The 27,974-nt window shown below is 45.7% G+C and overlaps 1 protein-coding gene across 10 annotated transcripts in view; it reads left to right on the top strand.

Moving 5' to 3' along the window:
- Window positions 1-27,974, top strand: part of LOC143333699 (RNA binding protein fox-1 homolog 3-like) — a 348,241-nt gene that overhangs the window by 317,156 nt on the left and 3,111 nt on the right. For 5 of the 10 annotated variants that reach the window (XM_076751897.1, XM_076751905.1, XM_076751898.1 and 2 more), the window contains 9 exons: window positions 3,648-3,701; window positions 6,385-6,477; window positions 7,264-7,324; window positions 7,410-7,463; window positions 12,749-12,881; window positions 14,026-14,065; window positions 16,400-16,458; window positions 19,150-19,228; window positions 21,414-21,890. In XM_076751897.1, coding sequence (XP_076608012.1) covers window positions 3,648-3,701; window positions 6,385-6,477; window positions 7,264-7,324; window positions 7,410-7,463; window positions 12,749-12,881; window positions 14,026-14,065; window positions 16,400-16,458; window positions 19,150-19,228; window positions 21,414-21,458 — 618 coding nt within the window. In that variant the 3' untranslated portion in view covers window positions 21,459-21,890. Of the gene's footprint in view, window positions 1-3,647; window positions 3,702-6,384; window positions 6,478-7,263; window positions 7,325-7,409; window positions 7,464-12,748; window positions 12,882-14,025; window positions 14,066-16,399; window positions 16,459-19,149; window positions 19,229-21,413; window positions 21,891-27,974 lie in introns of those variants that run through there. The other 5 variants (XM_076751900.1, XM_076751907.1, XM_076751901.1 and 2 more) reach the window with 1 other exon arrangement.

The following is a 27,974-nucleotide window of genomic DNA, read 5'->3' as shown; positions in this document are numbered from 1 at the left end:
ATTTAATGAGCCAGGCGAGCGCTCAAACCGGCACCTCATAAGTCCGTTGTCAGGAAAAAAGACAACCATGAAAGTGAAGGAAAACAGCCTGTGCAGTGATGACTTGGCTAACCTGAGGATGGTTTAAAACCCGTTTGATCACCTGACTGTCACACCGAATCTCAGCAATAACCTGGTGAGATCAATGCTGAACAATGACCAAAAACACAGAATCTTCTTGAATCCCTTCTGTATTTTTACTTTCCTGATCAGAGGTCAGAGTGGTCATCTGACATATCAGCATACCAGAACAGGAATTCTCTCTTTCTCTCGGTGTCTCTCACCAAATTAATGAGGCAATGAATAGTTCAACTACTCACCCTCGTGCCTCACAAAAGCCTCAATACGAATTGAACCAAACATCCCCAATTCAATAACGATAATGGATCTGAATGGAGATGATTGCCAAAAACGTACTTTAAATGTTATGCGCTAATTGGACCATTAGAACCCAGAGGCGTTAATTCTCATCGTTATGAAGACAACATCCAGCTGATGATATTAATTACTCGAGAGGCCTGGCTGTGGCTTTATAAATTGCAGACAACATGGCTGCTCTCTCTCCCTTTCTCTCTCTGATTGTTGGCTTTATTGTTCCCAGCTCTGGTGCAGGTCGTGCGGAATCCAAATCGCCTCAGTAATTAGCTCGGAGGCTTTGTGTGCCTGGCCGGCGCGTGCAGATATACGATACAAAATTGATCGCGGCCCACCCAGTTCCCCTCAATCACCCCGCTCACCCACACGGTGCCCGTTCCTTCCCGTTACACGGCCTGCCCTTCTCGGTGGTTGGCATGGTGGAGGATTGTGGGATTGATTGTCTTGGGTAGAGCTTGGCGGTGAGATAGCTGCTCCGCTCCACCCTCTGACATGGCCTCCACAATGGGCCTTTGTGTGATCAGCATGTGCAAAGCCTCATCCCTCCAGCTCTAATGGCTTCTGGAGCGCCACCGGCTCAATACACCATTAATGTTGCGCATGAGTGAAACCCACAGACATGTAGGCAGGAAGACAGAGTAGAAGGAGAGTGGAGGAGCTGCACGGCCCACTAGAGAAGGCCCTACAGCAGAGCAAAGCCCCGCCAGGAGCTCCATCTGCTGCCGCACGGCACGGAGAGCCCCTCTCTGGTGACGGCAGCAAAGGTTTCACCACCAGCGGAAAGCTTCGGAGCTGGCACCCTAAAACAAGGAGGGATGGCCTGAGATGCACCCTGCACGGCACCAGATTAAGGGTGTGGAGAAACCTGTGAGCCTTTAACGAGGCGCTGAATGAAGGGCTCATTAGGACGACCACAGCGGACCTTAATCAGTAATTAGAAACTGTGATCTCTGAGAGCTAGTGCAAGTGCAGGGGAAATGAAAACACTCCAAGCGCGAGCGAGCGAGCTCTGTGCGGCGCCCATGCTGCGCTGCTCGAGGGTGCCCTCATTTGTGCGACTGGGTTCTTCAGCAGTGCTTCTCTCAGTGCATGTAAGGGCTCTCACAGCATTCCCCAGAGCAATCAGGACCTCTGCCCTCCCCCATCCTGCTGTCACACTGGCTGCTGTGTCTGAACACACTCTACTGTCTGAACACACAGGGCTGCTGCAGCGTAATTACAGCTTTCTGAAGAGCTTAAAGATATTCAAGCTAATCAAAAGTGGAGGCACAGTGGCCTCGATCTTGTTTGTTGCTTCCACACTAGGAGGCTTAAGGCGTGGGGACTGCAGCGTATTGTAATTTCATTTCGGAAAAAGGCAGCAAGTTCACGCTGTATCAAAGGACCGTATTAGTGTGTTTACAAGTTTTAGCTCCTTAACGGCAAGTCATGTACACTTTTCACTTTCGCTGACCATCCATTGGTCTCAAATATCAAACATTAATCCACTTTACGTCTCTCTGTAATGCGCAGAGTGATTGGAAACCAAAGCACAGTATGTCAGCTGTGATGTAAAGAAAGAAAACATGTGATAAGTGGGATAAAACATGCAGATCCTCTGGTGTGGTCCTTTAACTGGTGAACATCTGCTGGTGTTTTTATTCTCCTATCAGTACTGAATTGTTTTTATCGTTTCTGGATGGATGAATCTCGCTGCAGCCTCTGAGATGACGTCAGCCTCCCTTGTCCTCCCTCTGGAGGCTCCTCCCATTGAAGCTATTATTTATCGGTGCTGCTGATGCAGCTGTTTCTGTGTGTGTGTGTGTGTGTGTGTGTGTGTGTGTGTGTGTGTGCGCGAGTGGGTGGGTGGGGATAGAAGTGCATAAGATCACTGGTGAGCAGCGAGCAGTCCCCAGCGCCATGTGGAAATCCACAAAGACGACTTCCTCTGAAACTAATTAATCGACGCCACAAGCCCATTACGCTCGGTTAAAACAATTAGCATCTGCACATTGCGTGGGGAAAGCATTGTCATCTCAGGCGAGAAAGGGGCATCACGCTGGGATATAAATGCCTGCGTGTGCGATCGAGCCAACGCTTCCCATTCGAATCAATGAAGCCAAGCGCCATATGAGGCAGATGTGTGGATAGGATCTATGGAATCTCCTTTCAGGAGCGGATGTATAGGGGAGGAGATACGCCCTGCTGAAACAGAGCCGGTTTTAAATAACCGAGCCTTGTTTTTCCTTTAACTTGAAGCGGTGAGGTCACCGCATACCCCTCTCCACTGGGAGGGAACATATGTTTTTCGCTAACCCATAAACCTTCACCTCCTCAAGCCCACTCCACTCACTTCAGCCAGATAATAGCCAGCTCCTCCTAACCCCTATTAGTGGCTCAGTCAAACGATCCATCCATTCCCATTGAGCGTCGACCACATGGAAGGCCCATTTCTTCCCTGTTGTGCCGAAATGAAGGCGACGCGGACCGCTTGACAGGGTAATTACTTTTAATGAAATAATACGGCCATTGTAGACAGCAATTAAAAGTCGCTCTCACTCCACTCATTAGAGGAACTTACAGTTTACTTTCATTCCTCTGCTTTCTAATGATCCAAAGGCAGGCCTGTTAAATCGAAAGGCTGGAGCATGTTAACCCCTGGGGACTGGCCCTTCGGTCGTGTTGACTGTGAGAGCACACAAACAGAGGAGGAGAGAATAAAGAAAAGACAGAGAGAGACGTATAAAAGAAGAGCAAGGTACATTCAGAGCCAAACTTTCCAGAGTCAGAGCTCAGAGACGAAGAAGCGGGTTTTCCCCAGGTGACCGCGAAGGTGGAGGGGGTTCCTCGTCCCTCACAGCATCAAAACATAACCCGATGCTTCTTTGTTCTCTTTGTATTGAAACAAGCAGGCAAACAAACATCAGAAATGCTGATATGCAATCAAAGATCCAGCGTTTTTACCGATCCTGTGATCTCGTTTCATATACTATCGATAGAAATCCAAAAATGCATTAAAGCAGCAGCGGCGGCAGCCATGAGATCTCTTTTTAAAGCGTGCCAGTCAGCTTCAAGAACTGTTTGCCGAGCTAACAAATGCAAATTGACCACCATTTCCTCACAAAAGTAACATTTCCATATTGCCTTAATGGTTTTTCTTTCTGCAGTCGTCCTTCTCATGAATTCAGTCGGTGAGGCTTTCTAACTCCATCTCTGCCCCGCTCTTCTCTTCTCTTTCTCTTTTCTCTCTGCAGCAATTTGGAAAGATTTTAGATGTGGAGATTATCTTTAATGAGCGAGGATCCAAGGTAAGTGAACTAGAACGCCAGCTGCTTCATTACCATGTACTTCTTCTGTTTCCTAATGATGGCATTAGTGTAGTGTGTACATTGGCTGAGAGTAGTGGTCCCTAAGCCTGGTCCTGGAGAGCTGCATCCACCATGCCTCTCTTTCTCTTTCTCCCTCCCTCCCTATTGTTTTTGTTGTTGCAGCTCTAACCCAAGTTGTGAATCATTAGCCCTGTCAATCAATTCATTATTGAGCTGTTTCACAATTCACTTAATCCAACAGCAGGCTGCAGGTCTTCAAGCTTATGGAAGTGAAACTGCGTGTTTAGGGACCGGGTCTTCTTTGATGCCTGGATGCTGGTCCTCCATTATTCAGGGTTTATCATTTTGTTTTCAGATAAACTATAAATCAGGATAAGAATGATGCACTCTGGGATGTTTTGCAAATACACAGAGTTTAGTTGGAGGAAATCTGAAGGCTAATCCTTCTTTCACCTCACATTTCAAGCTTTGGACAAACGGGACGTCATCTGGAAGCTTTAACGTGTTCAGTTAATGCCCACATCCGAGATAATTTCATCATTCTGTCATTTTCTTATTGTCAACAAATCCCATCAAAAGACCAAAACCAGCAACGCTTCCCCGCTCTCAGCTCGAAGCCCATTGGCTCCTACTGAGGATGCCATTTTTTTTAAAGGCTCATTAATTTCCTGAACAGCTGGTCACTGCAGTTTTTAGTGAATGTTACTGAAACACCACTAAACTGTGCTGTTGTTGTTGGCAGATTACTCTACATTTGGTGCTGCAGTGAGTACTTTGACTCAACCTCTACATCCCACTGCCGGAAACAAACCCCAGCGTGCGTTCATGGCGGCTCAGCGGTGTGTTTTTAACAGTGGAGCTCGGTGGTTTTGGTCTTTTCATGATCTGTTGATTGAGACAGCTTCAATCTGTCAGGTCAGGTGGACAGAAAATCTGAAGAAATAATCTTAAACTGCTGTCATCATGTACGTATGTATTTCAAAGCTAATCTAAACCAAGAACACCAGGAAGCCACCGGAGCGCCACAGCGCTGCTGCATAGCTGCAGTATCAGTCTCCTAACCACCTACCATGGACAGGTTAAGCCTGCGGTGGCGTGAACAGCCGAGTGCTACTCATCCAGCTGTTCATTTAATAGAGTGTACTAAGCTCCAGAGCTTTCCATTCATAAACGAGACAGGGTCCCCGGCTGGGTGTTGAGGCATGAATACTACTGATTCCCATTCATACCTGGGAGTATTTTGGGCTCCAATGCAGGCATGCAGGGAGCCCTGCAACCTGGCGATGCCGCTGCAACTCAGCCCCCTCTGCCAGACAAGATTGAGCACCGGATAAACCTGCCTCCTCCGCCGTAACAAGCATTTATTGTTTGTGCCCTACAAAGCCATTACCCATGATGCCTCGCTCTCTCCCGCACCCTGTGTGCTACATAATGAACCTACCAGGCCATTAATAAACAATCTATTTCCTATGAAGCTTTGGCAATTTGCATTCAATATGTTTGTCTCCTTTGAAAAATGGTGGCTGCACTCTCCCCTCTTGTAAGCTAATTATTTGTGCATGATAAAAAAAAGATAGAGGGGGTAACCACAGTCGGGTGAATGTCCAAAGGATTAATTTTGCCCTCAATTCCTTTTTTGAATTTATTTCTTTATCTCTCTTTCCCCAAGGACAGGTCCCGTGTTATTTATGCTAGGAATAGCAGCCTGGAGATCCTGTGTATGCATACGAGATCACGCTGCTCGCCATCTCTCACATGTATTACATCCTCAAGCAATTATCAGTCAGCGCCGGCCATGCTCCCTCTTCCCCTGCCCATACCTCTATAAGTATATATAGAAACCAAAGGAATGGGACTTGTTTGGCCAGCATATCTTAATGGTTCTGCTATAGAGCTCAGGTCCAGTATCCCAGTCCACATAACTCAAGGAAGTGACAAACCCCCCCAGGGGAGCGAGGGAGACAGAGAGCTGGGGGGGATGGGGATGGAAATGCGAGGTTGGGTATATTTTGGTCGGGGTTTAAAGTCAATATCCTCGCTCTTCTCTATCACAGAGGACGGCGTTTGCGGTGACACCATTCACTTCTTTGCATCAATGGGCCGGTGTCACTTCGCCTCCATGTCTACTTATTACAGCGGTGAATTAGAAAATAGTCAGGGATCAATTTGACATCTCTCTTTGGAGAATTCACACTCCTTCTCCCGGTGCCACGTCTTCAAAGGGAGGCCAGGCCGTTTTAGCCGCCCGCGCTGCTGAAGTTGTGTAGATAATTATACGACTATTATGGCAGCTAACGCAGTGTTTTGCATCCGCTGCCTCCTGACATTCACCCGTGGCGCCGGTGCTGTGCTGTTTAATTGGGTAAAGCAGGCAGGTTTGTTGGTGTTGCCGTGTGAGGTCATGTCACCGCTATCCTCTCCTCCTCGGATCTCTCTGTTTGCTGTTTCCTGACGCCTCACTAACTGCCTCTAATTAATCTGGCTGCTTACAACTCGACTCTGCCGCCGCCGCCGCTGCTCACCTACTCCTGTCTTCTCACCTCTCTTTCCCTTCTCTCCTCCCTTCCCCTTTCTTTCTCCTCTGTGTGTGTGTGTGCGTGAATGTGTGTGCGTGTCCATCCTTCTCCTTTTTCTCTACTGGTGGCTAACGTGGCGCTCTCAGGGCTTTGGGTTTGTAACTTTTGAAACAAGCACAGATGCTGATCGTGCACGGGAGAAACTAAACGGTACAATCGTAGAGGGACGCAAAATAGAGGTGCTTTCATTTTTTTCCCTTTTCCCCGTCTTTCTCCACTTCCTGCCTGCTGCCTCCTGAACTTACCTATAAACCCATGCATTAGCATGTGGCTGCTACTGTGTGTGTGTGTGTGTGTGTGTGTGAATATCTGCATCCCTGAATGTATGTGTGTCTGGATGCATGCATGCATAATGGTGCGTGTAACGTGTCCTCAGTAGAATGCGGGATCCATACACGTCAACCCGGACACGCCAGTTGTCCGTCATTACCTGACAATGCAGAATGAATGCATGCCATCATCCTCTGGGTTCCTGTCAGATCTGAGAAGACCTGCATCCCCCTGTCACCATCGTTTAGTGTTGCCTGCTCTAATTCTGCTCTTGTTTACGACGAGCCGAGCCCCCACTCAGTCATTCTCATCAGGTCAATAGAAGAAAATCAAAGCACTGTCTGTGTTTTTCTTTTGGAATCCATTTGTTTATCCAACCAATTACTGAATTTGGAGGATGTTCTTTTTTTATTCATACCTGTGGGTAATTGGTGCATGCTTCCCCCCTCTTTCCAGTAATTTAATAATCTGTAAGAGAATTGAAACGATGAATAAATTCATGAACGGGTGAACCCAAACTCAATCACACCAAAGTGCTACAAACATTTACATAATCATTTATTTATTTATCTATTATTTTATGAATTTGCCTTTAGTCGTCTTGGTTTGCTGCTTGCGTTTGGCCCGTCCTGGATGTCTGGATAGGAACTGTGAAGGTCAGCGATAACGGGTCTGTGTTTCGTTGCTTTGAACAGGTGAACAATGCAACAGCACGAGTGATGACAAACAAAAAAGTGGCCAACCCATACACGAATGGTGAGTGCCAATAAAAGCTGAACATCTCATCGTGTCCATCTAGTTGTAATTTGTCAGTTGAGGCTGTTTTTGTCTTTGTTCGCAGGCTGGAAGCTGAATCCAGTGGTGGGAGCTGTCTATGGTCCTGAACTGTATGCTGGTAAGACACGTTCAGCTCCCGCAGTTCACATTTTGACTGTTTTTCTCTCTGCCTTCCACCGCATGTACACCACTGTACCTGAGGCCACTATCGGCCGCAGCCAATCCTGATCTGACCCCTGAATTTCTACAATCGGGCTCATCCTGAACCTACTGAACATGAAATTCCCCTCAAATCAAAGTGAATCTGAGAGCGGCCCAGATAAGCAGTGGATGATCCAAGCCTCTCTGAGTGGCTGAGGGAGCCTGAGCTATTGTTTGCACGGTGTGCAACTGTAGAGCTGAAAAAAATGATTTCAAGAGCAAGCGCCCCTGCAACTGTTATCAGATTGTGGAGGCTGCTGCTGTGGATGGATTTGCCAAGTGCGCCAGATTGACTTTTACAGAGCTAACCGAATAAGGGAGATTGAGTGAGCGATATTGTTGGCACCTACCCTGTCGAAGGCCGCTATTCCTTCTGGTCTCAGTAATGGAGGAATGAGATGAGCTCAGTGGGGTTTTCCCTATCTCTCTCTGCCTCGACATGCCAGCTTTATTGCTGTATGTTATATGAACCCTTTGCATTTTAATGAGGGGGAAATGGTACTATTTCATTTGGAAGAAGTGCTGAGCACATCGCGCCACTTTAACGGCTTTCCTTTCTGCTCATTAGACTAAAATCTGTTCGTTCCCCGGACAGCTTTACGGCGAACCTCTAAATAACTGTCCATGACAGAAAGCAGTCATCTATCATTTTTATTTCATCCCCAACCCCTCACCCTCTCCGTGCCTCCTCCCCTGCCTCCCACACACCTCCTCCTCCTCCTCCTCCTCCTCCTACCCCCCTTGATTTCGACATCTTCTCCTGATAATTATATGCACACACAAACACACATCCCTCTGCAGGCGCATGCACAGGCTCAAACATATACATTAAGCCACAGTCAGGTGGAGTTTGCGCTGAATTAAAAATCTTAACTCGTCAACAATCATTTGACTGACCTACATACACGCAGCACTCCCCCTGCCCTGTTTTTACACTCAGACCAAAGCATTCCAGCATACAGAAATAGATAACCTATGTAGAACACAGACACTAATGCACGTCCCCTCTTTCATGCACACTTTCTTCATTTTACACTCACACACACACTCGCGCACACACACACTTCCCAAATCATCTCATAAATCAGAGGGAGTGTGGTCCACCACTCCAGGCAGGGGAAGCAGGAGGGGTTGGGTGATTTATTGGCTGCTAATTTTTCAAGTCGTCTTGACATGGCACTGGAGTTTGCCAAGCCTAAACGACAACATATGCTTGCCAGCTGGGAAGATGGGAAACATAAATAAGAGATACATTTTTGAAACAAAACCGCCCTGATGAGCAGCAAAAGGCCATTTTAGTGCTTTAAAAAAAGAGGGATAACAGTGACCGTGCCTCTGACTATGACGTGCCTTCCCTCCCCGAGAAAAAAAGAAACCCAACAAGAATCAGGTTCGCGGGATTCAGGATGTATTCCAAAATCATTATAGCTACAGTTAATATACTTTTGGTGGGAGTAAAATGGGATATAAAGGCGATTAATCACTGTTTATCAGTCCTCATTTCTGTGCGGGAGATCAGTGAAATTGGGAGCCATAAATCCTGGCTCGGTGACAGCACACTTCGTCTCCATTCGTCCTGGCGCTACAGGTTTATTGTCCTCAAAACCCATTCAGGAGAATGACGGATGAGAGCCTCATGCCGGCTCCTCGCTCTTAACCTCTTCCAGGGTAGATTGGCCCCTCCTACTGATGGAGGAGGGGGGTGGGGAGCGTTTGGTAGGGTACAGGCAGGCAGCGCCAACCCCGAGTCCGCGTCCTCTGTTGCCACCTAACACCCAAACCTCCCCCAGAGCCCTGATGGAGGGGGGAGGAGGGGGTCGCGGTCCAGGAAAGAGGAGCAAGGTGATTGGGTTCCCAGTCAAATGGAGGGATTGGCAATAAAACATGGCAGAGGCACGAATCATGGTGTGTGGCAGCTGGTATGCATCCAGTGTCTGATCTGGTTTACATGAAAACTTTTGTAGAGCAAACACCAGAATCTGCCCTCCACCTCCTCATCTCATAGATCTGTCCACATATAACGAGGACCGTCTTTGTCCTGGTCCATTTCTGTGCTCAGAGACACATGTACACGCGTGTCCACATACAGTTTATAATTACATGCATAGACAGGAAGCAGGTGTGAAGCTAAAGCTTGTACAAATGTGAGTATTACAGGTACATGATGTAGATTTCTGTATATGTACATATTTTTAATTCATGCTTATGAATTTTTTTGACATACATGTTAGTATGTTGTTTTCATCGTTGATTCATCTGTTGATTATTTTCTCAATTAAGTCGATAATTTTGAATTGTTTTTCTTAACAAATTAGTCAAACCGATCAATCAATCATTTAATAGTTGACAGTTGATTGTTGAAGCTCTAGTACGTTGTATGTGGGTATCCACATATGTGAAGGACGTGTTTATTCATGCACAGATGCATTTGTGCATGTGTGTGATCAAACACGGATCAGTGGTAACCGTTTTTAAATCGACGCATTTTTCTTATTTTTCAGCTGTTTATGTAGAATAACGAAACAGTTGCAGGGATTAATCTATGAAAACATGGTAATCTAATAAAAAAGGAAAACATTCAGAGGCAGATCTGTTAACTCGTTTAACAATAATTGGCAAACTTTTCTGGGTTATTCCTCGTGTGGGATATTTTCAGCACCACGGACAGCTGCCACTTAGAAACCCCCTCATATGGCCGGTCCCCTCCGGCTCACACAGAAACAGCAGTTCATATTTTCTCTTACTAAGGTGGAGTTTTCTTGAGGACTTGTGAAAAGCTACCAGCTGTGTAAATGACAGAAAAGAAAGGCTAATTGCCATCTTAATATATGTAGACAGATCCTTTCATTGTTGGAGTGTACGTTAGGGGGATAATTAAGCTCCAGACTCTTGATTAGATTAAGCTGTTTTTGGTCCCCAGTGCGTGGATTAAGTGCTCATTGCCCGATGTATTTGAGCAGGAAGTATTAGAGAGATCAACCTTGTGGAAAATCAGATCTTTCTTTATGGGAGCCGGTTATGACCCCATCATTGGCACAGAGCTGGATTACCTCAGGTCCAACTGGCTCTGCAGGTATTGAGCTCCTCTCAAGTTGACACATATGACATATGAGGTGCAGCGTGACCCCGCCGCCCTCCAGCGCATAACTCATATTTTCTCCAGCCCCCCTCCCGGAAAAGGTGTTTGACTTTGGTGGCTAGACCAGGTTTGTGCTCTCGTACACCGTGGCTGTTGTTGCTTTTCACGGGCTTACCAAGGTGTGACAGTGCCTTTGATTTATGGGTTATTATTGAAGCAGTGTAGCCTATCGCCAACTCATTATAAGTTTACATTCACATACATCACTGCATGCATATTGCATACAAATTTCCAAAAAAGAAAGAAAGAGGCAATTGGACTCTCTGGGGCCCAGAAACAGTAGTGATTTGTTAAGAGGAGGGGGAAAAGAAACACACCTCGGAAACTATCAAAGAGGATTGTTTTTGCCCTTTAGCAACTGCGCTCAGATGTCCACTGCTCCAAAAAAAGAGACTAATTTAAATGTCAAGGTCAGCATTATAAATCACTTGGGGGAAAGGGGGCACCCTGCGAGTCCAGGCAGTCTATTGGTACGTTGGCAGCAAACAAAGTGCCATGCACCTTGGCGGGCGTGTGGAGGGGGGCTACGTGGGCGTTACCTGGCCAAATGAGACCCAGAGTTTGAATATGTGCGGACCCACTAATGGAGCGTGATGTTAATGGCAGAAGACATTAAACCTGGCTCTCTGTGTTTTTAAAAGCACCACTAATCTGTCTCCCTGTCAGCTTTATTGAAGCAGCGGGGCTAGGGTGTGCATCGTTCATTAGGGTGCTCACTGGCCTCGTCCACCTGCAGGGTTAACGCTGCACACGGCACGGTAACGCCGGGCCGCCGCTCTGCAGGCGGAAACATACACGCCACCGATTATATATGAGCCACCATGGATCATCATTGTGGTCTAGTTTATCTGCGACTGCGAGGGACTGCCTGCCGTCGCCTTTGTGGCAGCAGGTTCATCTGAAACACACTGGATACATACTATCAGCCTGTGTTACTCACCCTAAGTGAGCCCCCGCCCCCCACCCAAACAAGATCAGCAGGAGCCTCACAACACCCCATCACAGAGTGATCTCTGACTGGAGAGACTGAAGTGGTCTGTGATGAATTCACCCAAAACGTGTCACGGAAATGAATAACATAGAATAAGGTGAGGGGAAGGAGATGAGGGGGTGTTGCTGGGGATGAAGAATAATGGGGATGACTGCATTGTGATGGACTAGGCATTGGGGGAGGGGGAGAGGGCGAGGACCAGAGGGAAGAGGGATGTGAGGGAATTTCGATTGCTGGAATAGAGGAGGCCAACTTAATCATGTCTGGAGATCGGTGTTTGTATGCACCTCCACAGCTTGTAATCAGACAGCCACTGGACTGATTGAAGGTTAAGTAGAGACGAGGATCGCGGCGCCTGTCCTCTAATCTGTGACCGCGGACATTTTGTCGCACCATCACACCAACCCTTGCTACTCACCCTGACGCCTTTCACCCCAACGCTCCCTTTCTGATCCACCGGTAGCCGTCAGCAGAGGACGTGCAGCTTCGCGATTGGTTAAAGATGGTCCCAGATGGGTTTGGAGATGGGGGTCATGCTAAGGTTTGGACCTTGGCTGTCCAGCCCATCTGCTCCACTTCCCCCAGGGGAAAGTTCTGAACATCTAGTCAGGTTGTTCAACAACATTCACCTCCCACTCGACTCTACCCAACACCTAGAAACGCCCTCTACCTCTCCCCCCGTCCACCCTCCCACTGCTCTGCTCGCTGCTAGCCCATTGTGTCTAAACTATGCAAAAGCTGTGGTGCGAAACTAGTGGTATTGCATCCATTACCTGCCTATGCTTCAAGGCTGCCCCTCGCCAGGCATCAGGAGAGGATGCGTACAGCAAATGTGGATCCTTGCTGAGTACGGCACAAAGCAGCGAGCTGGGAAAGGGGAGAGTGCTCGATGAGGCGCACCTAGAAAAGATTAAATCTATTGTTTCCTTGTCTTGCCCATAATGCATTCTGTCATAGGGAAAGCAGTGCCACACGTCTCTCTTTAATGTATTCTGTCATAAGGTAAGCAATGCCAAGTCGAGGATGTTCTCTGAAAGTCATTTTCTCTTCTCTCGTGTGTTTCCTTCCATAGTAACAGGGTTTCCCTACCCTGCCACAGGCGCTACGGTGGCCTATAGGGGTGCCCACTTGCGAGGTCGGGGGCGGGCTGTGTACAACACGTTCCGCACAGCTCCACCACCACCACCAATCCCAGCTTATGGAGCGTGAGTATTGAATCTCTAGAAAACAACACAGCGCTGCAGACAGCCAGGCTGTTGGTTGTGTTCATGCTGCAGTAAAGTATGAGTGTGTGTGACTTCATGTGACGCTCCAATTACGTGTTTGCATGCTGGAGTTTTACATACTGTATGTGCATTTAAATTTAGGCATGTTAGTCATAATTTCACAGTTTCAAAGAAGAGATATTCACGTGATTATGTCTGGAGACCATGCAGCTTGTGTTGAACAGGGGAATGAGGTGATAAGGGTCATTGTTCTAGTCATTATATGTATGCACTGTCAACTCTGGGCAATCGTTTTAATATCAAAAGGTCTGTTCGAATAAAAATCCTGAAATTGCAGGCCATTTCCTTTGTTATTCTTCCTGGAGGGGTCTTTGGGGAGTAGAATCGCTGTTGGTATCTAGGTATATACATGCCCCAACTCTGCTCATCCTTATATGTGTACGTTGTCTGTTGACAAAGGAGGAACTAACAAAGCCACAGGGAGAGCTGTAGAGAGCTGAGATACGGTATTACTGAGCAGATCTCACTGGACTGTGACCAGGGCCTATGCTGATCTCCTGGCTTTGTGCAGCCCTGCCTCACACTCGTCTGTTATCAGCAGTGGTCTGTGTGGCCGTGGGAGAGGTCTGACGGAGACCGGCCGAGGGCCCGGTATAGCTGTCTATCTGTGATTAGATCAGGATCCGTCTTACTGCAGAGAGACTTGCCGCTGAAGCTGGGACTGGAAATCCCACGTCCCCTTTCCCCTCCCTCCCACTCCGGGGCCCTTTGCTACTGATGGCAGCTGGTTGATTTATATAGCGGAGTCATGTGACGGCGCTCCTTCGCTGCCTTCTTTTGTCCTCCTCTCCGCTCCCCACCACCACCAGCCCTCCTGACAACACTGCAGCAACTGGAAAGACAACAATTTTACCAGAGCAGAAAATTGGACGGGGATGTGAAACGGTTGCACTTTTCGCTCTAATGTGTCATTCATTATTTGTGGTACAGTACACTAAAGCTGCTAAGAACTGACCCCACAGACCCACAAATGGTTGAAACAGAACGTCAAGGGCTGAGATTCAGTAGGGCAGCATGTACGACAAATCAACTAACGCTCCTTTCCTGTCCTCTAATTTCGCAGGGTGGTGTACCAAGATGGCTTCTATGGTGCAGAGATCTATGTAAGTACAGTTGGCTTTTCCTCTTGCCTGCTTAGATGAAACAGAAGTAAAGCAGACAAAAAGCCCAGCCCTGGAGACAAAAACGTGATCTCCTCAGCCCCCAGCGTTCTCCCAGCCTCGCTGCCAAGCCGGCGTCGATTAGGCCTCTGTCTGCTGTGCCAAGAAACCCAACAACAAAATTTAAAACCCCCTCAGCTCCTCCCTCCTCTCTCTCTTCTCTCTTCCTATGATCTCAGACTTTGGCAAAGAGGCAGACCCGAGCTCAGTGTCCCGTGTCAAGTTAGGTCATTCCTTACTTCAGATTTGTCTGGGTTTTTGAGGTGGCTCGTCTTCTGCAGCCCCCCTTCCCGCTACCTCTTTCCTTCTCTCTCCTGGTTTGTGTTTGTGTACACTCAGAGGGTTTGGCTGGGATATCCCTGCCTGCCCCAGGGGGTCTGTGCAGGCCTGAGTGGAGCCGGTTCCTCCCAGCCATCACCATGTGGGAGATAAGAGGAGCGGCAGCAGATAAAGGGATTAGCCGTCCCTCTGGAGCTGTCCGTGCAGGCAGGGTCACATCAGGGGCTGGCCCTGCTGCACGTTGCCCTTGACAGAGAAAAGCATGGCCGCTGTGGAGATAATGCTGAAATTACCACGCTGCCCCACTTTGACATTAGTCCAGACGTTTGTGGGAGGATGTAATTTGTCGCTTTGATTCTGCTGCTTTTTTTCTGCGCTGCCGTCTGCCGAGATAGCGAGATGACAGTGGGCACAGCAGCAATGACAGTTGCCTCTCACTCTCACCCTGACGACGACCAGCGTCTGGGAACGAAGTGCCGAACCCCAGTGATATATGGCTTACACACCAGCCCACATGATAGGACTGTATTTCGCTGTTTTTTATGGCGGTGACATCCACCACCATAGACGAGAGCAGGGCTGTGCTCTGAGTGATACTGTTTGTCTCTCGCACTCGCTCAGCCACCTCCAGCTAAGTCCTGCGCCCCGATGTCCCTTGACCAAAGCCTGGCCAGGTTGGTCCATCACTCAACCCGTCATGCCAGCCCCTGGTGCTTTACTGCCATTAGTTTTGGCACTGACCACTGCACTGCTTCAGACTGGCTGAGTGTGCGTGAAGGTCTCGAGTGACCAAGAGGAAGCTGTCCCTTAGCCCTCGGTGTCCTCCACAATCATTCAGTGGACACTGGCTCGCTGTTAAAACCGGCCGCTTGATGTGCAGAAGCTTCCTTTTGGAAACAGGCGAGCTGCTAATCCATCAGCAGAGAGGGAAACTGGATGCATACACATACGCTATCTGCATTTGCTAATACATATGCATGCATGCACCTTCATGTAGAAACACACACGAGTGCACACATACGTGAATGCACAAACACACACGCCGCACGACAAAATAACAAATGTGCTGCACTGTTGTGTGCAGGATTTGACAATGTGGGAGAGTGATTTATTGGCCCGTGTTTGTTCAGGCCGTCGCTGTAATCAGCACAGTCCCAAGGCATGGCTGTCCCGCAGGAAGTCATCTGCCTCGAGTGCAGTGACTTCCTGTCTCTGTGGAAACCTTGAGGGAAACTGGGGGGAGGGGGATTCAGTTGCTGTGGCCCCTGACCTGATTTCATGTGCAGCCACGGCCACGACCATCACACCGCTGCCTCTCTGCACAGCTCTCCGTCGGACGTCTTTCCCCTTGAGTTTAAAAATGAATGAAAACATGCATTATTAAAAGCCACCTATCCACCGTATGGACGCAGATGGGCACACACTCCACTGGCACTAATAGAAAAACAGTGGGAGAACAGCTTCATTTTTCAAAGAGAGTAATAGCAGCACTCCACAATGAGGTCTTTAATTCCTTCCCCACTCTGGCAAATGAATACAGCGGTCCTGACTCCCCAATGGTCCAACCGTCTCCTGCCTTCTTACTTCATTTGTGAGCCAGGGGGGTCGTGTAAGGAAAAGGGGGCTCTTCAATAATGAAGCAGCAGAACCTCAATCTAAAAAGGGGCTGAATTTGGGGAGTTGGCTCACGTGGCCTCTGTTATGCTGTTACCGCTACCCGGACGAGCCTCCGGTGTGATGATGGCTCGCCTCTCTGAACATCATTCATTGCCCTGTTGCCACCACTTGCCTCATACACCATACATCAAACAGCACCCTCTGGTGTCTGAAAGGGAACCAGCAGCGGGGGAAAGTGAGCAATGCTGTGCAGTGGCGTTTAAACATTGCGGCAATTTCCAGCTCTTCATGTGTATCCCTGTGTCCTCGTGTCTCTGAGGTCTTACCTTTCTCTGTGCGGGTTGAGCTCAATCATTGATTAACACTGTGCTGTTTTTACAGGGTGGCTATGCAGCATACAGATTTGCCCAGCCCACCACCACCGCTGCTTACAGTGACAGGTGAGAATCCCTCCCATCCAGTTTTCATCATGTTATTAAAGCGCTGCACTGAGAGATTGAGAGAGTTGTACCATTATGTTGTACAAAGATTACTGAATGTGGAAAGTGTTGCATGCTTCAGCAGTTCCAGATTGTCCAGATTCAGTCAACCCCGAAATACGTAATTAGATTAATGTATCTTTAATTTCTGGCTACATTTTGTTATTTTTTGGGGGGGATGTTTCTCTTATTTCCATCAAACGTGAACAATGTGATGTGACGATTTCCAGCACGGCTCAAATGCAATTTCACAGAAGAGAAAAAATGTAAAATCCAAACAGCACGAGCCTCTTTCTTAAGCTGATATTTTGCACGTGTTGGAGAAAACAGTCGCAGAAAAAAAAACGTCGCAGAGCTGGCAGAGATTGCATTTTTTCCCATCAGCAGTGGGCAGAAGAAACAGAATGCAATGCTGATAAAGCACATGTTGAGTTCAGAGTTAAATCATAGAGACGTCTACGTTATGTTTGACAAGCTCCCTTTGTTAATGTGAACTTTGATTTAAAGCAACAAGTTGATCCCGCAGGCCGACAAATAGAGGAAATTACTGAGTGAAGTAGAACTAGATGAGGAAGACCGAAGGACAATGAAACACTTCAATGCAGTAAACATCCCAGAATGATGTCTAACAATGGGGAAGTAGCAAAGGCTGGATTTGTAATTATTACTGCGTTTCCCTAACAAAAGTGCCAGTCGTGGATGGAGAACGTGTGATGGAGCTGCTTCACCAGAATATTCTATATTTTCAATATTCTGTGCAGGTTATTTGGGATTTCTGGGTGCTTCCTCTCCAGTTATCTATTAGGCAAACCTCTGTATTCTCTTTCGCTTGGAGCACAAAATAGACTAACCTCGTTGGACTCGATGAGAAAAGCAGTGATATATGTCGTGACTCTCTGCTTGTGATGGGAGAGTGGGTATATCACTGCGGTATTTATGAATGGCCTCAGGTCTGTGGAAGGGAGGCAGAGAGGGAGAGACGGACCGGCAGGAACTCTATCACTTCTGAGTGATGTCACTCCGGTTCAGGTGTGCTCCGTTTGAGGAGGCGTCGCTGATTCATTTCGGCCCCTGAAAGCCGTTGTCAGCCGGGATGTGGGCTGGTTTGGGAATCTAATCTGGGAAGGATTGAGCGTGTCACTTGTGATAACGTACACCCTGCCTGAGAGCCTGAAGATCATATCGATAATGTAAGATTTATCAGGCCTCGCCGCGGCTCGAATTATGAGCAGCCGTGCTCGGCGAGAGCAGAAATTGGACAGCGGCTTTTTTTCTCTGCGAGTGATTTAATTCCTGTTTCTCTTGCCTATACTTTTCCCTGAGATTTAATGTAATTCGCCCCCAAGTTGTTTGTTTTGCTTTGTCTGTTTGTTTCCTTTTAAATAAGCGGTCATGCCCATTGGATCAATAGGGGTTTGCCGGTATTGTCTCAGCAATACCTTATCAGACTTAACGGTGGAGCAGTCAGCCAATCATAAAAAGAGGTCACCGGGATTGTGGAAAGCGTGTGAAACCCCTGCAAAATATGAAACATTTATTATCTGGAAAGCCTACAGTGCTCACTGGCTGCATTACCAAAGCCCTTTAAGTAACTAAACAGAGTTCATACCAGTGAGTCTGATGTATCACAGAGGCCTTGTGAGGAGCCAGTCACATTGTAGAGACCCTGCTGGCTTCCAATCAGCTCTGCTGAGGCTCTGTGACATTGCACAGGGTGGTTTGACCTGCCGGTCGTCAGCAGTGCCACTCTGGTGAGAGTCATTTTGTAGATATATTAGCCTTAGAGGGCCTGTGGGGTTCGGTGCTCACTGAAGATAAGAGGACCACGGAGACTTCCCCTGACCATCTCATGGCACCGGCCTCCTCCCCAAGGAGCCGAGACAGCCTTTCTGATTTCATGTCCTGCTCACTGACCTTGGGTGCTGCTGGACTTAAATGGGCCGAGCCATATTTAGATCTTATATAACTCAATGTAGCTCATGCGAAAGGCATGAGCGCTGTATGTCTTGTTGTCTCCTTTAGGAGAATTTCTTCCTCTCTCCACTTTTTTTTTTTTTATTATTCCTGGTTGATTTGGTGCCCTCAGTCCTTGGCTGGGTGTGCCTTATCTGCTCCATGCAGACCCTCATTTGCAAGCGAGCATTGAAAAAAAAAAAAGGAAAGTAAATAGAGGAATATGTGAAGTCGAATAAATAAATAAATAAGGCAGACACATCTTGTCCTGTCTCAGAAGGAAATTGGAAGGATTAGTTCCAAACCAGCAACAATGAAAAGACAGGGGCGTGAGCCCAGTGTGCAGCCTGGGTAAACAAGAACAGGGTGAGAGACCAAGCCCTCCAGCACCAACTGCGTTTCCCTGCATCTGTCTCCCCCTCTCCCTCCCTCGCTCTGCACTCATTACCTATTCTATCCACCTAATCAAGATGACAATGAAAAGACAAGTATAATTCGCCAACCTTTGAACTCCCCTTTTTGAACCACCTTGTATAATGTAGGAAGCCCAGGAGGCCGAGGAGGGAAATAATTGATTGTGTTAGGGACTTGAAAGAGTTGACTTGAGGGGTTGAGCATTAAACAAGCATGCATAAATGTTCTGCTCTCCTCGTCAATGATAGATCAATGACCGTGTTCTCTGTGCCTCCTGTTGTGCAGCTATGGCAGAGTCTATGCAACAGCAGACCCCTACCACCACACGATTGGCCCTGCCGCCACATACAGTGTGGGGACTATGGTAAGTCTATGAGGCCGCCGGGCGTTTCTGTGTGCACCCCGTCTGAGGCATCACAACACGAGCACACACACACACACACACACACACACACACACACACACACACACACACACACACACTCCAAAATAAAGACCAGAGGCTGCAGCGGCCACTGGTTTTTATTTATGTATTTATTCATCAATCGATTCGGTTTTTGTCATGCTCTCTGGCACACCCTGGTGGAGCTGAGCAGTACTGTAAAACCCCGGCATGAGAAAATTGGCTCAGACATTTAGTGCAACAAACTTGTGTTATGCCACGCAAGCTCACCTCATGCAATATTAATTTGACACAAGTTCCTCCTGAAATGAGAATGAGTGATTACTGCAGCGTGTTTTTTAACACAAACTTTGCATTTTACATAACAACCACATTTCCAAGCTTTCTGTTCGTTCTACATCCCTCCACTCGCTGCACAGCGAGCTGGACCATCTTTATTTTTTCCATTCAGCCAAACCAAACTTGAAGGGATGACGTTGAATTGTTAATGTCTGTTTTTAGCTAGCTTTTGCAGCTACTGTAACATCAAAGATGAAAAGTGATGATAAATAAAAGAGCATCTTTTTTGAAAGAGAGAGAGCTTCTCTTTGGTTTTGTTTTATGATGATGAGGGGATGGGACCGGCCTCACAGACCAAACCTAGAGATTAAGGACCATCAAACGCATGCAGCAGTGTGCCGTGGGACATAAAGAGAGAGCGAGTCGGAGAGAGGGAGGGAGTTGTCTCGCCCTCCCCTCCTGCCCACAAGCTCGATGCTTGAGGCGTGCTCTCTGCTTGAGAAATGACTCAAATTTACCATTCCGGCATGCATGCGATTTTTCAACAACATAAAATAAAAAAAGAAAAAAAAAAAAAGCGTACAGTTCCCCGGTGCAGCTGCTAGCTAAAAGCTTTCATTAATTAAGACATTTCTTTTTCCTCTTCATTTACTTAATTAAAAAATGTGCTTGAATGTTTTTTATTCTTTATTCTTTTTCCTCTAAATTTCCTTCCATTTCTCTGACACTTTGTTCGTCCTCTCGATGAAAGTAGAAGACAGGATTTGGCCCCTAAAAATATCAGAGCTAATGCTGTGTGTGTTGGGAGCTCAGGGAGCTAACGCAGACTCGAGAGGGTGTGTGTGAGTGTGTGTGTGAGTGTGGTGTTGAACAAATGGCGAGGCTACTGGGAGATGGGCTGCGCTGAGGCCAACATCGAATAAACTCGTGAGCTAAAGAGAAAGAGACCAGCTTGGTTCCTAATTCTTTAATCATATTTGATTAATGGTTCTCCAGCAGAGAGGAGTCATTTTTGCATTTAAAAGCTATATAATAATTAGTTCCTCTGAGGTTGGAAATTCTCTTTACTCATTTCCAGCACACAGAAGCATCTCATATGGATGAAAGTTTTGTACAAGCAAGAGGGCTCCCCGAAATTAGGCAAAATTAGCCTTTGAAGACATTCGCTAGCCTTTGGAGTTCGTCTGAATTCCTAATTGCAGCAGAGCCACCGAAAGATGAGAGGAGAGTGTATGAGTGTGTGTGTGTGTGTGAGTGTGTGTGCGTGCATGTGCAGGTGTGCATGCATAGGCCCACATGCATGCTTTATGTGTGTGTCTGCCCTACATATCTTGAGCATGGTGCTAAATCTAAGGGCTAATATCCTGAGGTGGTTTGCCCCTCCAGAAAGGTGCAGAAACCTCCGTTAGACTTGAAAAGGAGCTGTGATTAAAGCTCCCTGAACTCATCCTGCTTAGGTTGAATCTCTGATATTGTTACAGCCTGAAAAGGAATGGGTTTCCTCGAGTAAAAGAGCACAAAGCACGCTATTTTTAAATGAACTGCTCAGTGCAATAAATTAAAGAAAATACACCAGACCAGCTCCAGTGCTTCAGTTTTTTTTAAGACTTTTTTTTTTTTTGCTGTGCCATTATAGAAAAAGCTCCAGGTCCATCAATCCACCTCAAGTCCAAAAGATCCTGGTCCTAACACACACTCCAATGATTGGCTGAAGTCTATCAAACCATCAACCCGCCTCATGCTCATTCCCATATGAAACCGTTCTACGAAAATATGGGAAAAGGAAGGAAATTTGTGGACAAAAGAGAAACCGACTAAATCTGTCACCTGAATACTGATTGGTACTTTTTCATCTTTGATGTTGCAGGCTAGCCTATACAGAGGAGGGTACAGTCGCTTCACTCCCTACTAAAAGAAAAAGCGAGAAAAGACAGAGACATTACCCCAACAAACAGACAAAAAAAAAAAAAAACAATCTAAAAACAAAAAAGACAAACTCAAAACAGGCCGACACCCGGTCCTTGGTGGAGAGCTAAATCAAACTAAAAGCTTCCAGGTCCCCATGCTGAGCCCCTCCCCTGACTCCCTCTCAAGCCGATATTTCTACAACAACCTATTTGATGTCATCATTGGTCTGCTCTTGTTTTGTATTCATTTTGTGCTTTTGGTTTTCTTTTGGAAAGTTTTATGCACATGTGCATTATCTTGATTGCTGTATATGGGTGCTGTGTCACCATAACCAATGTGAGCCTACTGCAGCACGCATGATGCATGCTCAGAGGTGTGTGTATGCAGCCGCTGTCATCTGACTAAGAATATACTGGGGCATTTTTATGATACACACGGTACATGACAAACATGCCGGGCGTGATCAGCTGTGCACTGATCACTGATCCATCACCAGTTTGTTGCTTTTCTAACCTTTACCTTCCATTTAACATGCAGGAGTGCAGCTCAGTCCACGCGCTGACGCTCAACATGCCTTGGTGATTCTTAGCTCAAAGACGGCGCTGCTCTGATTGCTTTTGTTTTCTTTAAACATTGGAGTCCTACTGTTGTGCACTTGCAGTGGAGCGTTACAAGCTGTATTATGTGTTATGACAGCATGCAGAGAAAAGGGTCATGAAGGTCAGATTTCTGTCTTGGACTCACAATGCTCACACTCCAGCCCCGTCTCCTGCAAATCCCTGTACGTTCATATGCAACTATTCTGCACGAGCGGCCGTGTTGAAGGGGGAAATGTGACGCTGGCCGGGTGGCGTTCAGGGACACAATCGTGTAGCGCTCCATAAAAGTACAGCCAAAGGTAAATACGAGGGGGGTGAGCGTTTGCCATCAGTAGCTGGGGTTAGCTTCTTCGCTAACGCCAGTAGGTGGCAGTGATACGTTGCAGCAGAATACAGACCAAACGATAAGGGCAGTGGGAGAGCGCAGACCTCCTCAAAGGACAGCAGTCCACTCTCATATGATATGCAAATCTGCAACTGCAACCATTCTGTATGTCTAGATGAAGTATGTTTCCAAAATGATTAGAATTTCACGTTTGGTCGTGAGTAAGAGGGTCATTAGTTGTATGATAGGCGTGTATTTACATCTGAGCTCAGGTGAGTCGGCTGGCCAGGAGGATTACTGCTACCTGTGAATGTGGATTGTGATTGGGCGTCTTTGTAGTTCTACAATCGGCTGCTCAGTCACTATTGAACTTCAGCATTGTCTGGATTTTAAGATGTTGGCATTTATTCAGCCAAGGCCAAATGACCAATCTCACAATGTTAATGAAAATGAAAAGTAATTCCTGTATGTGCCCCTTGACTTGGATCTGCTCCAGGATTTAACGGGTCCTTCTTTGGCCCTTGATACTCCCCTTCCACTAGGTTTCATGAACGTGGACGAGTAGTTTTTCTGTGGCTTTACTCTGAAGGCCCTCGTCTGTCACTGGACCTCTTTTAAACCCCAGTTTGTAACAAGAAAATTTCTAGACTTTCTAAAGCTTGAAAACATTGCAGAAATAATCTGTTTTAAAGTTTAGTTTGTGTGTTCGTCGTCGTGCGTCGCCTCATTTTGTAGCTCTGCTGTGATCTTGTTGTACTGGAATGCATCGTATTGGAAGTAAATAGAATATAATGCATGACAATGGAACATCAGGACAAATTACACTCTCAGTAGAGACTGTAGCCTGTAAATACGATTTATGACAAGACTGTTGTTCTGGACTAATCAATTAGCCGATTGGTCGATCGTAAGAAAATTACAGTTTTGATAATCGACTAATCACTGAAGTCAAACATAACCCAGAAGTTGTTTTACATTATTCTACACTGAATCTCTTTGGTTTTGGTTTGTCGGTTGAACCAAACAAACAAACTGAATCTGAGTCCCGACAGCCTCCGTCATGAATTCCTCCTTTCTGAACGATTTTCTTTCACGCTTCATGAACCAAACGGCCAATCGGCGAATGGAGACGCTGCGTCAGGGCGCACAGGGGTCTGTGCGTCTGCTGCTTCCCCACGGTGTGACCGCCAAACGCAGATAGTTGCATATTACCTTAATTTGCAGAAGACACGGCTGCATATCCTCACTAATACAGCACGGCAGATGAAGTGTACTCGAGGTGCACCGTCACACGTTTCCCACACGGACTCACACACACAGTAACGACACAGCGCCGAGCTGGGCGAACCGACAGAGGGCTGTTCTGCTGCGAGTCACCGGTCTCTTTTTAAGCATTGCACAAAATGTTTTACCTCAGGATAAGCTAACTGAAACTCACAAACTAGAACACAGTGCTATTCACTCCTCAGCAGGCAGGACAGTTTCATTTCTAACACAACCAGCAGGTTTGGCCTCTTTGCAACGCGGCTTTCTAGAAGAGCTGATTTTTGATTTCTGTTGAAGCAGAGACCCCAGGAGAGGTGGATTAAATAAGACTGTACTGTTGTTCTTTATTAAAGCTACTGTATTATATATATATGTAGACATATACTGTATAAAACATTTCAACTGTATACACACACACACACACACACACACAAATACAGTAGGATATTATCTAAAAGCACCCAGGAGTTAGGAGGCAGTGTAAATGTGTGTAGAGTGCAGCAGTGCTCGCCTCTTAGTCCACATACAGTGGTTGCATTGGCTTCTATTACAACTTTGTGCTACGTGAGGTGAATTGAAAAGAGAATCTCTGTGTAGCTCCTGCTCGCTGTCAAGAGTTCAGTGCAGCTACGGAAACACGACTCCAAGCTAATGCCAATAATATCTAATTTATATGTACTCACAAAAGTGTTTGTGGTCTCAAAAGAAAAAAATCTGTTTGTTGCACTTCATTTGTTTTTTGGTTTTTCAATAATTTCCGAGATGTAACATATTTATAAAAGTATCATAAACAGCTAGTTATGTTTAGTCGAGATGTTAAGATGATATAGAGTAATGTTGTATATCAAAAAAGAAAATTAACCCATTATCTCATGAGTCAAAGAAGATCTTTATGTGGGTAAACAAACGTTGTTCTTCCTTTTATATGCTAGTACGTACGCACCGTTCGGGGTTTTTATATGAGTCGAAACGGACTTTGAGTATTATTTTTACCATTTTCAAACAGGAGAACTGGTTTGTGCATTTGTAGGAGTTTCTCGTCTAAACTCTGCAGCAGAGTTCATGTGTGGGTGTTCAGTTAGTGACCACTATTAGTAAGCTAGACTGGAATGAAATAGACTTCTTTTGTTTTCTGACCTGAATGTGTGTGCCTATGTGCTATATATATATATATAAATTATATATGCATTAGAGTGTGTGTGTGTGTGTGTGTGTGTGTGTGAGTGAGTGAGTGAGTGAGTGAGTGAGTGAGTGAGTGAGTGAGTGAGTGAGTGAGTGAGTGAGTGAGTGAGTGAGGGAGGAGACAGAGGAAGTGAATGCAGTTTGCTAACATACTGTAGTTTGCAGTAAGCTAACAGTTTCCATGACTTCACTCTGAGTCCCTGTAATAACATCACAGCAGTTTAACTCTGACCTCAGACGCATCAGTGCAACAAACATCATTAATGACGTTAACCTTTCTTTTTATTAACGCGTAAAATGCATTGACTCTTTGGGAGTTTGACCCATTTTGTCTCCTTAACTGGTATGAGAGCGAAGCAGGCACACGTAACGATGCTTTCACAAACAAAACAACAGTCACACGTGACATACAAGATTGTACTGAAAATGAAGAAATGCGGCACTATTCCCCCCAAAAACGGTGTTCCTAATTTTTTGGCCACCTCGTGAACAAATACACAGGATGCAAAAGAGCAGAAATGATAAATCCTAAACATGACGGAAGACTTAATCGCAGGACTGACGCACAGTATTAAACAATGATCGTTCCACAGAAAATAACTAATATGAACTGCTTACTCGACAGTTTCATGCTCACAAATTAACAGCACGTCGTGTTGAATTAAGAATATATTATATCATTTTAAGAGTTCGGAAACAGATCCACGCATCTGCAGTCAAAATCTAATCACTGAGACATTAATTCAAAGCTCAAACTCTTGTGCAAAAAAAGAAAACAGCACCTAAAGTATTCGTGCTCTCAGATTTTACTCATTTGGTGAGAAAATGTTGAACAGCCGACGTCAGCTGGTCTCTCCGCGTCACTTTGATGGTGCCATGAATTCTTCTGGAAACAGAAAAAAGGCCCTCGGTGGCAGATTTGGTCTTCTCTCAAGTCGTCAGCATAAGTAGCTTCATCAGTTTGTCCTTGTTAATCAGTTCCAGCTTCAGATCGCTAATCGTTTGTCCAGCTGACGTGTAACTCACACACCGCGCTTCTTCAAGCCTTTAAAGCTGCCATCAAAGTTTGGCCGATGCCGCTTCGCTTTGAGTCATCACGGCTCCATCGGCTCCTCGTTAACCTCCTGATTACCATTCCCAAAGGTAACGAACGTCTGCAGTAGTGCTTCCTGTTAAAAGACCTGCTGGTCAGCTGCTCAGCTGCTCAGCGTGAACGGAGACTTTACACTCATAGGTTTTAAGTCATCCCAGCAAATATCGGCCCACGAGGGTCCATCACGATGAGTTTCATTTCCTCTGTCATGTTACTGCAGGGACGCCATGAGTGTCGCCATCGCTCCTATCAGTCTGCACGGGTTTGTCTACAGTTTACAGAAAAAGCTCAAATTAGCATTGTTTAACTGTTCTAGTGTCAGCTTATCAAGGCTTAAATGTTAAAGACATCACATGTAAATACTCTGGTGGTCAGTATTGTGGAGGTCTGAGCCGTTTAATTCTGCTTACAGTAAGTCAAAAGTAATTTAAATGTGAATTTATAAAACAAGAACTTTGATATTTTTTGGTTGAGTTTGCTTTTGTTGTATTCCATAACCAGCTTAATATGCAACCAGACCTCTATTTGATCCAAAAATCTGTTCGTACTTATTGATAGTCGTATTGAGATATGTTTACATAAAAACACTCTTTATCCATCATTTATATTTAATACAAGTATTCACTAAGCCCTGATAAGCTGGCAGGTGCATTTATTAATCCACCTAAAAGATTTGTACAAAAGAGAACCAAGCAAAAAAGTTACAGTACATGTAAATACATTTAAATGTATATACACACACAGTATATCGCAATTCTCTGAGTAACTGTTTTATATGTATTCCTATATGAAGTGGGGTTATCTGTGTATTTTCAATTCAGCTGAACTTGTTCTTGAATTGTATGTACTTTCTATCATGAGAATATATTGTCTGACAGGTGTAAAGTAACTTCTTTTGGATTAATTTCATAGGTAAAAGTATAACTATTATGACTTTTTTCTTCATTCATGAATTATTTTTGTTGTCAATATGTGACATATAAGTACTCTCTGATTGTTTTGAGTGTCAGAATAAAGCAGTTATAAGAACATTATGTCTGCCTTCACACATGGATGTTGTTGCTGTTGTGAAAAGGTTTTTCATCATCATCTGATTTTGTTTTTGTTTTTGTTTTTTTTTGTGGGATGTGTGCAGATTGATTATTTCCTGGTTACGGCTGTGCTGAACACTTCACTCGTTCTTAACGGTGACATTCAAATTGTAAATCAACATTCGAAGCTGCGCAGCTTCTTTGCACGTCTGCTCATCCTGTTTACACCTGCTGGTTCTGCACAGTTGCAGATGAATAATTGGCTGCATTAATACGAGTAGTTGTTAAATCAGATTCTAGAGCCTCCAGAAGTCCAAAAGTCAGATTTCCTTTGCTCTCATACACAAAGGGAGGCTCGCACCTTATTAACGAGTCTGTCGAGCAGCACAGCGCCATAAATTACGTTTATACAACAACAATAACAAAAATCTATTTCAGCTCCAACACTGCTCGAGGACAAAACAAGTCATTACAAAAATGAAATTAAAAATTCATTACTTTGATACCAACAGCTGGAGACACATAGTCAGAAGTTAGAAGCTTTTTAAGATTGATGACGATGATCCCAAAAAAAGCGCGGCGTCAGTTATGCTAACGTATTTTTGTTGAGATGTACTCATTAAAAAAAGTTGATTTAATAAAAAAAAAACATTTAATATGATTAATCACTTGAATCAAATCGCGGATTTCGTTTTTGTTTTTTGTTTTTTTGATGACGTCGTAAAATATGACGACAGACAGACGTTCGAAGCTTCGTCAGCAGGACGTTGGGATGTGAAAGCAGAGATGTTTGGTCCAGTCCTCTGCAGCTAACACAGACAGCTGCTGATAGGGAGTATTTCTATGGTGGCCAAGAGAGCTCAACACAATGCAACTTAAAAAAAGCATGTAGGAAACAGCACTGCAAATTCAGAAATATTCACCGCTTTGACGACGGAACCTTCTGCGAATGTGACGTGAGGTATCGCCTACGCCTTCAGCGACAACCCTCTGATAAATTCTCATGACTTCATTCGTTTTACTC

Source organism: Chaetodon auriga, chromosome 16, assembly GCF_051107435.1.
Source record: "Chaetodon auriga isolate fChaAug3 chromosome 16, fChaAug3.hap1, whole genome shotgun sequence".
Classification (NCBI taxonomy): Eukaryota; Metazoa; Chordata; class Actinopteri; order Chaetodontiformes; family Chaetodontidae; genus Chaetodon; species Chaetodon auriga.
The sequence above is the reverse complement of the archived record's forward strand: the minus strand, read 5'-3'. Positions and strand labels throughout refer to the sequence as shown.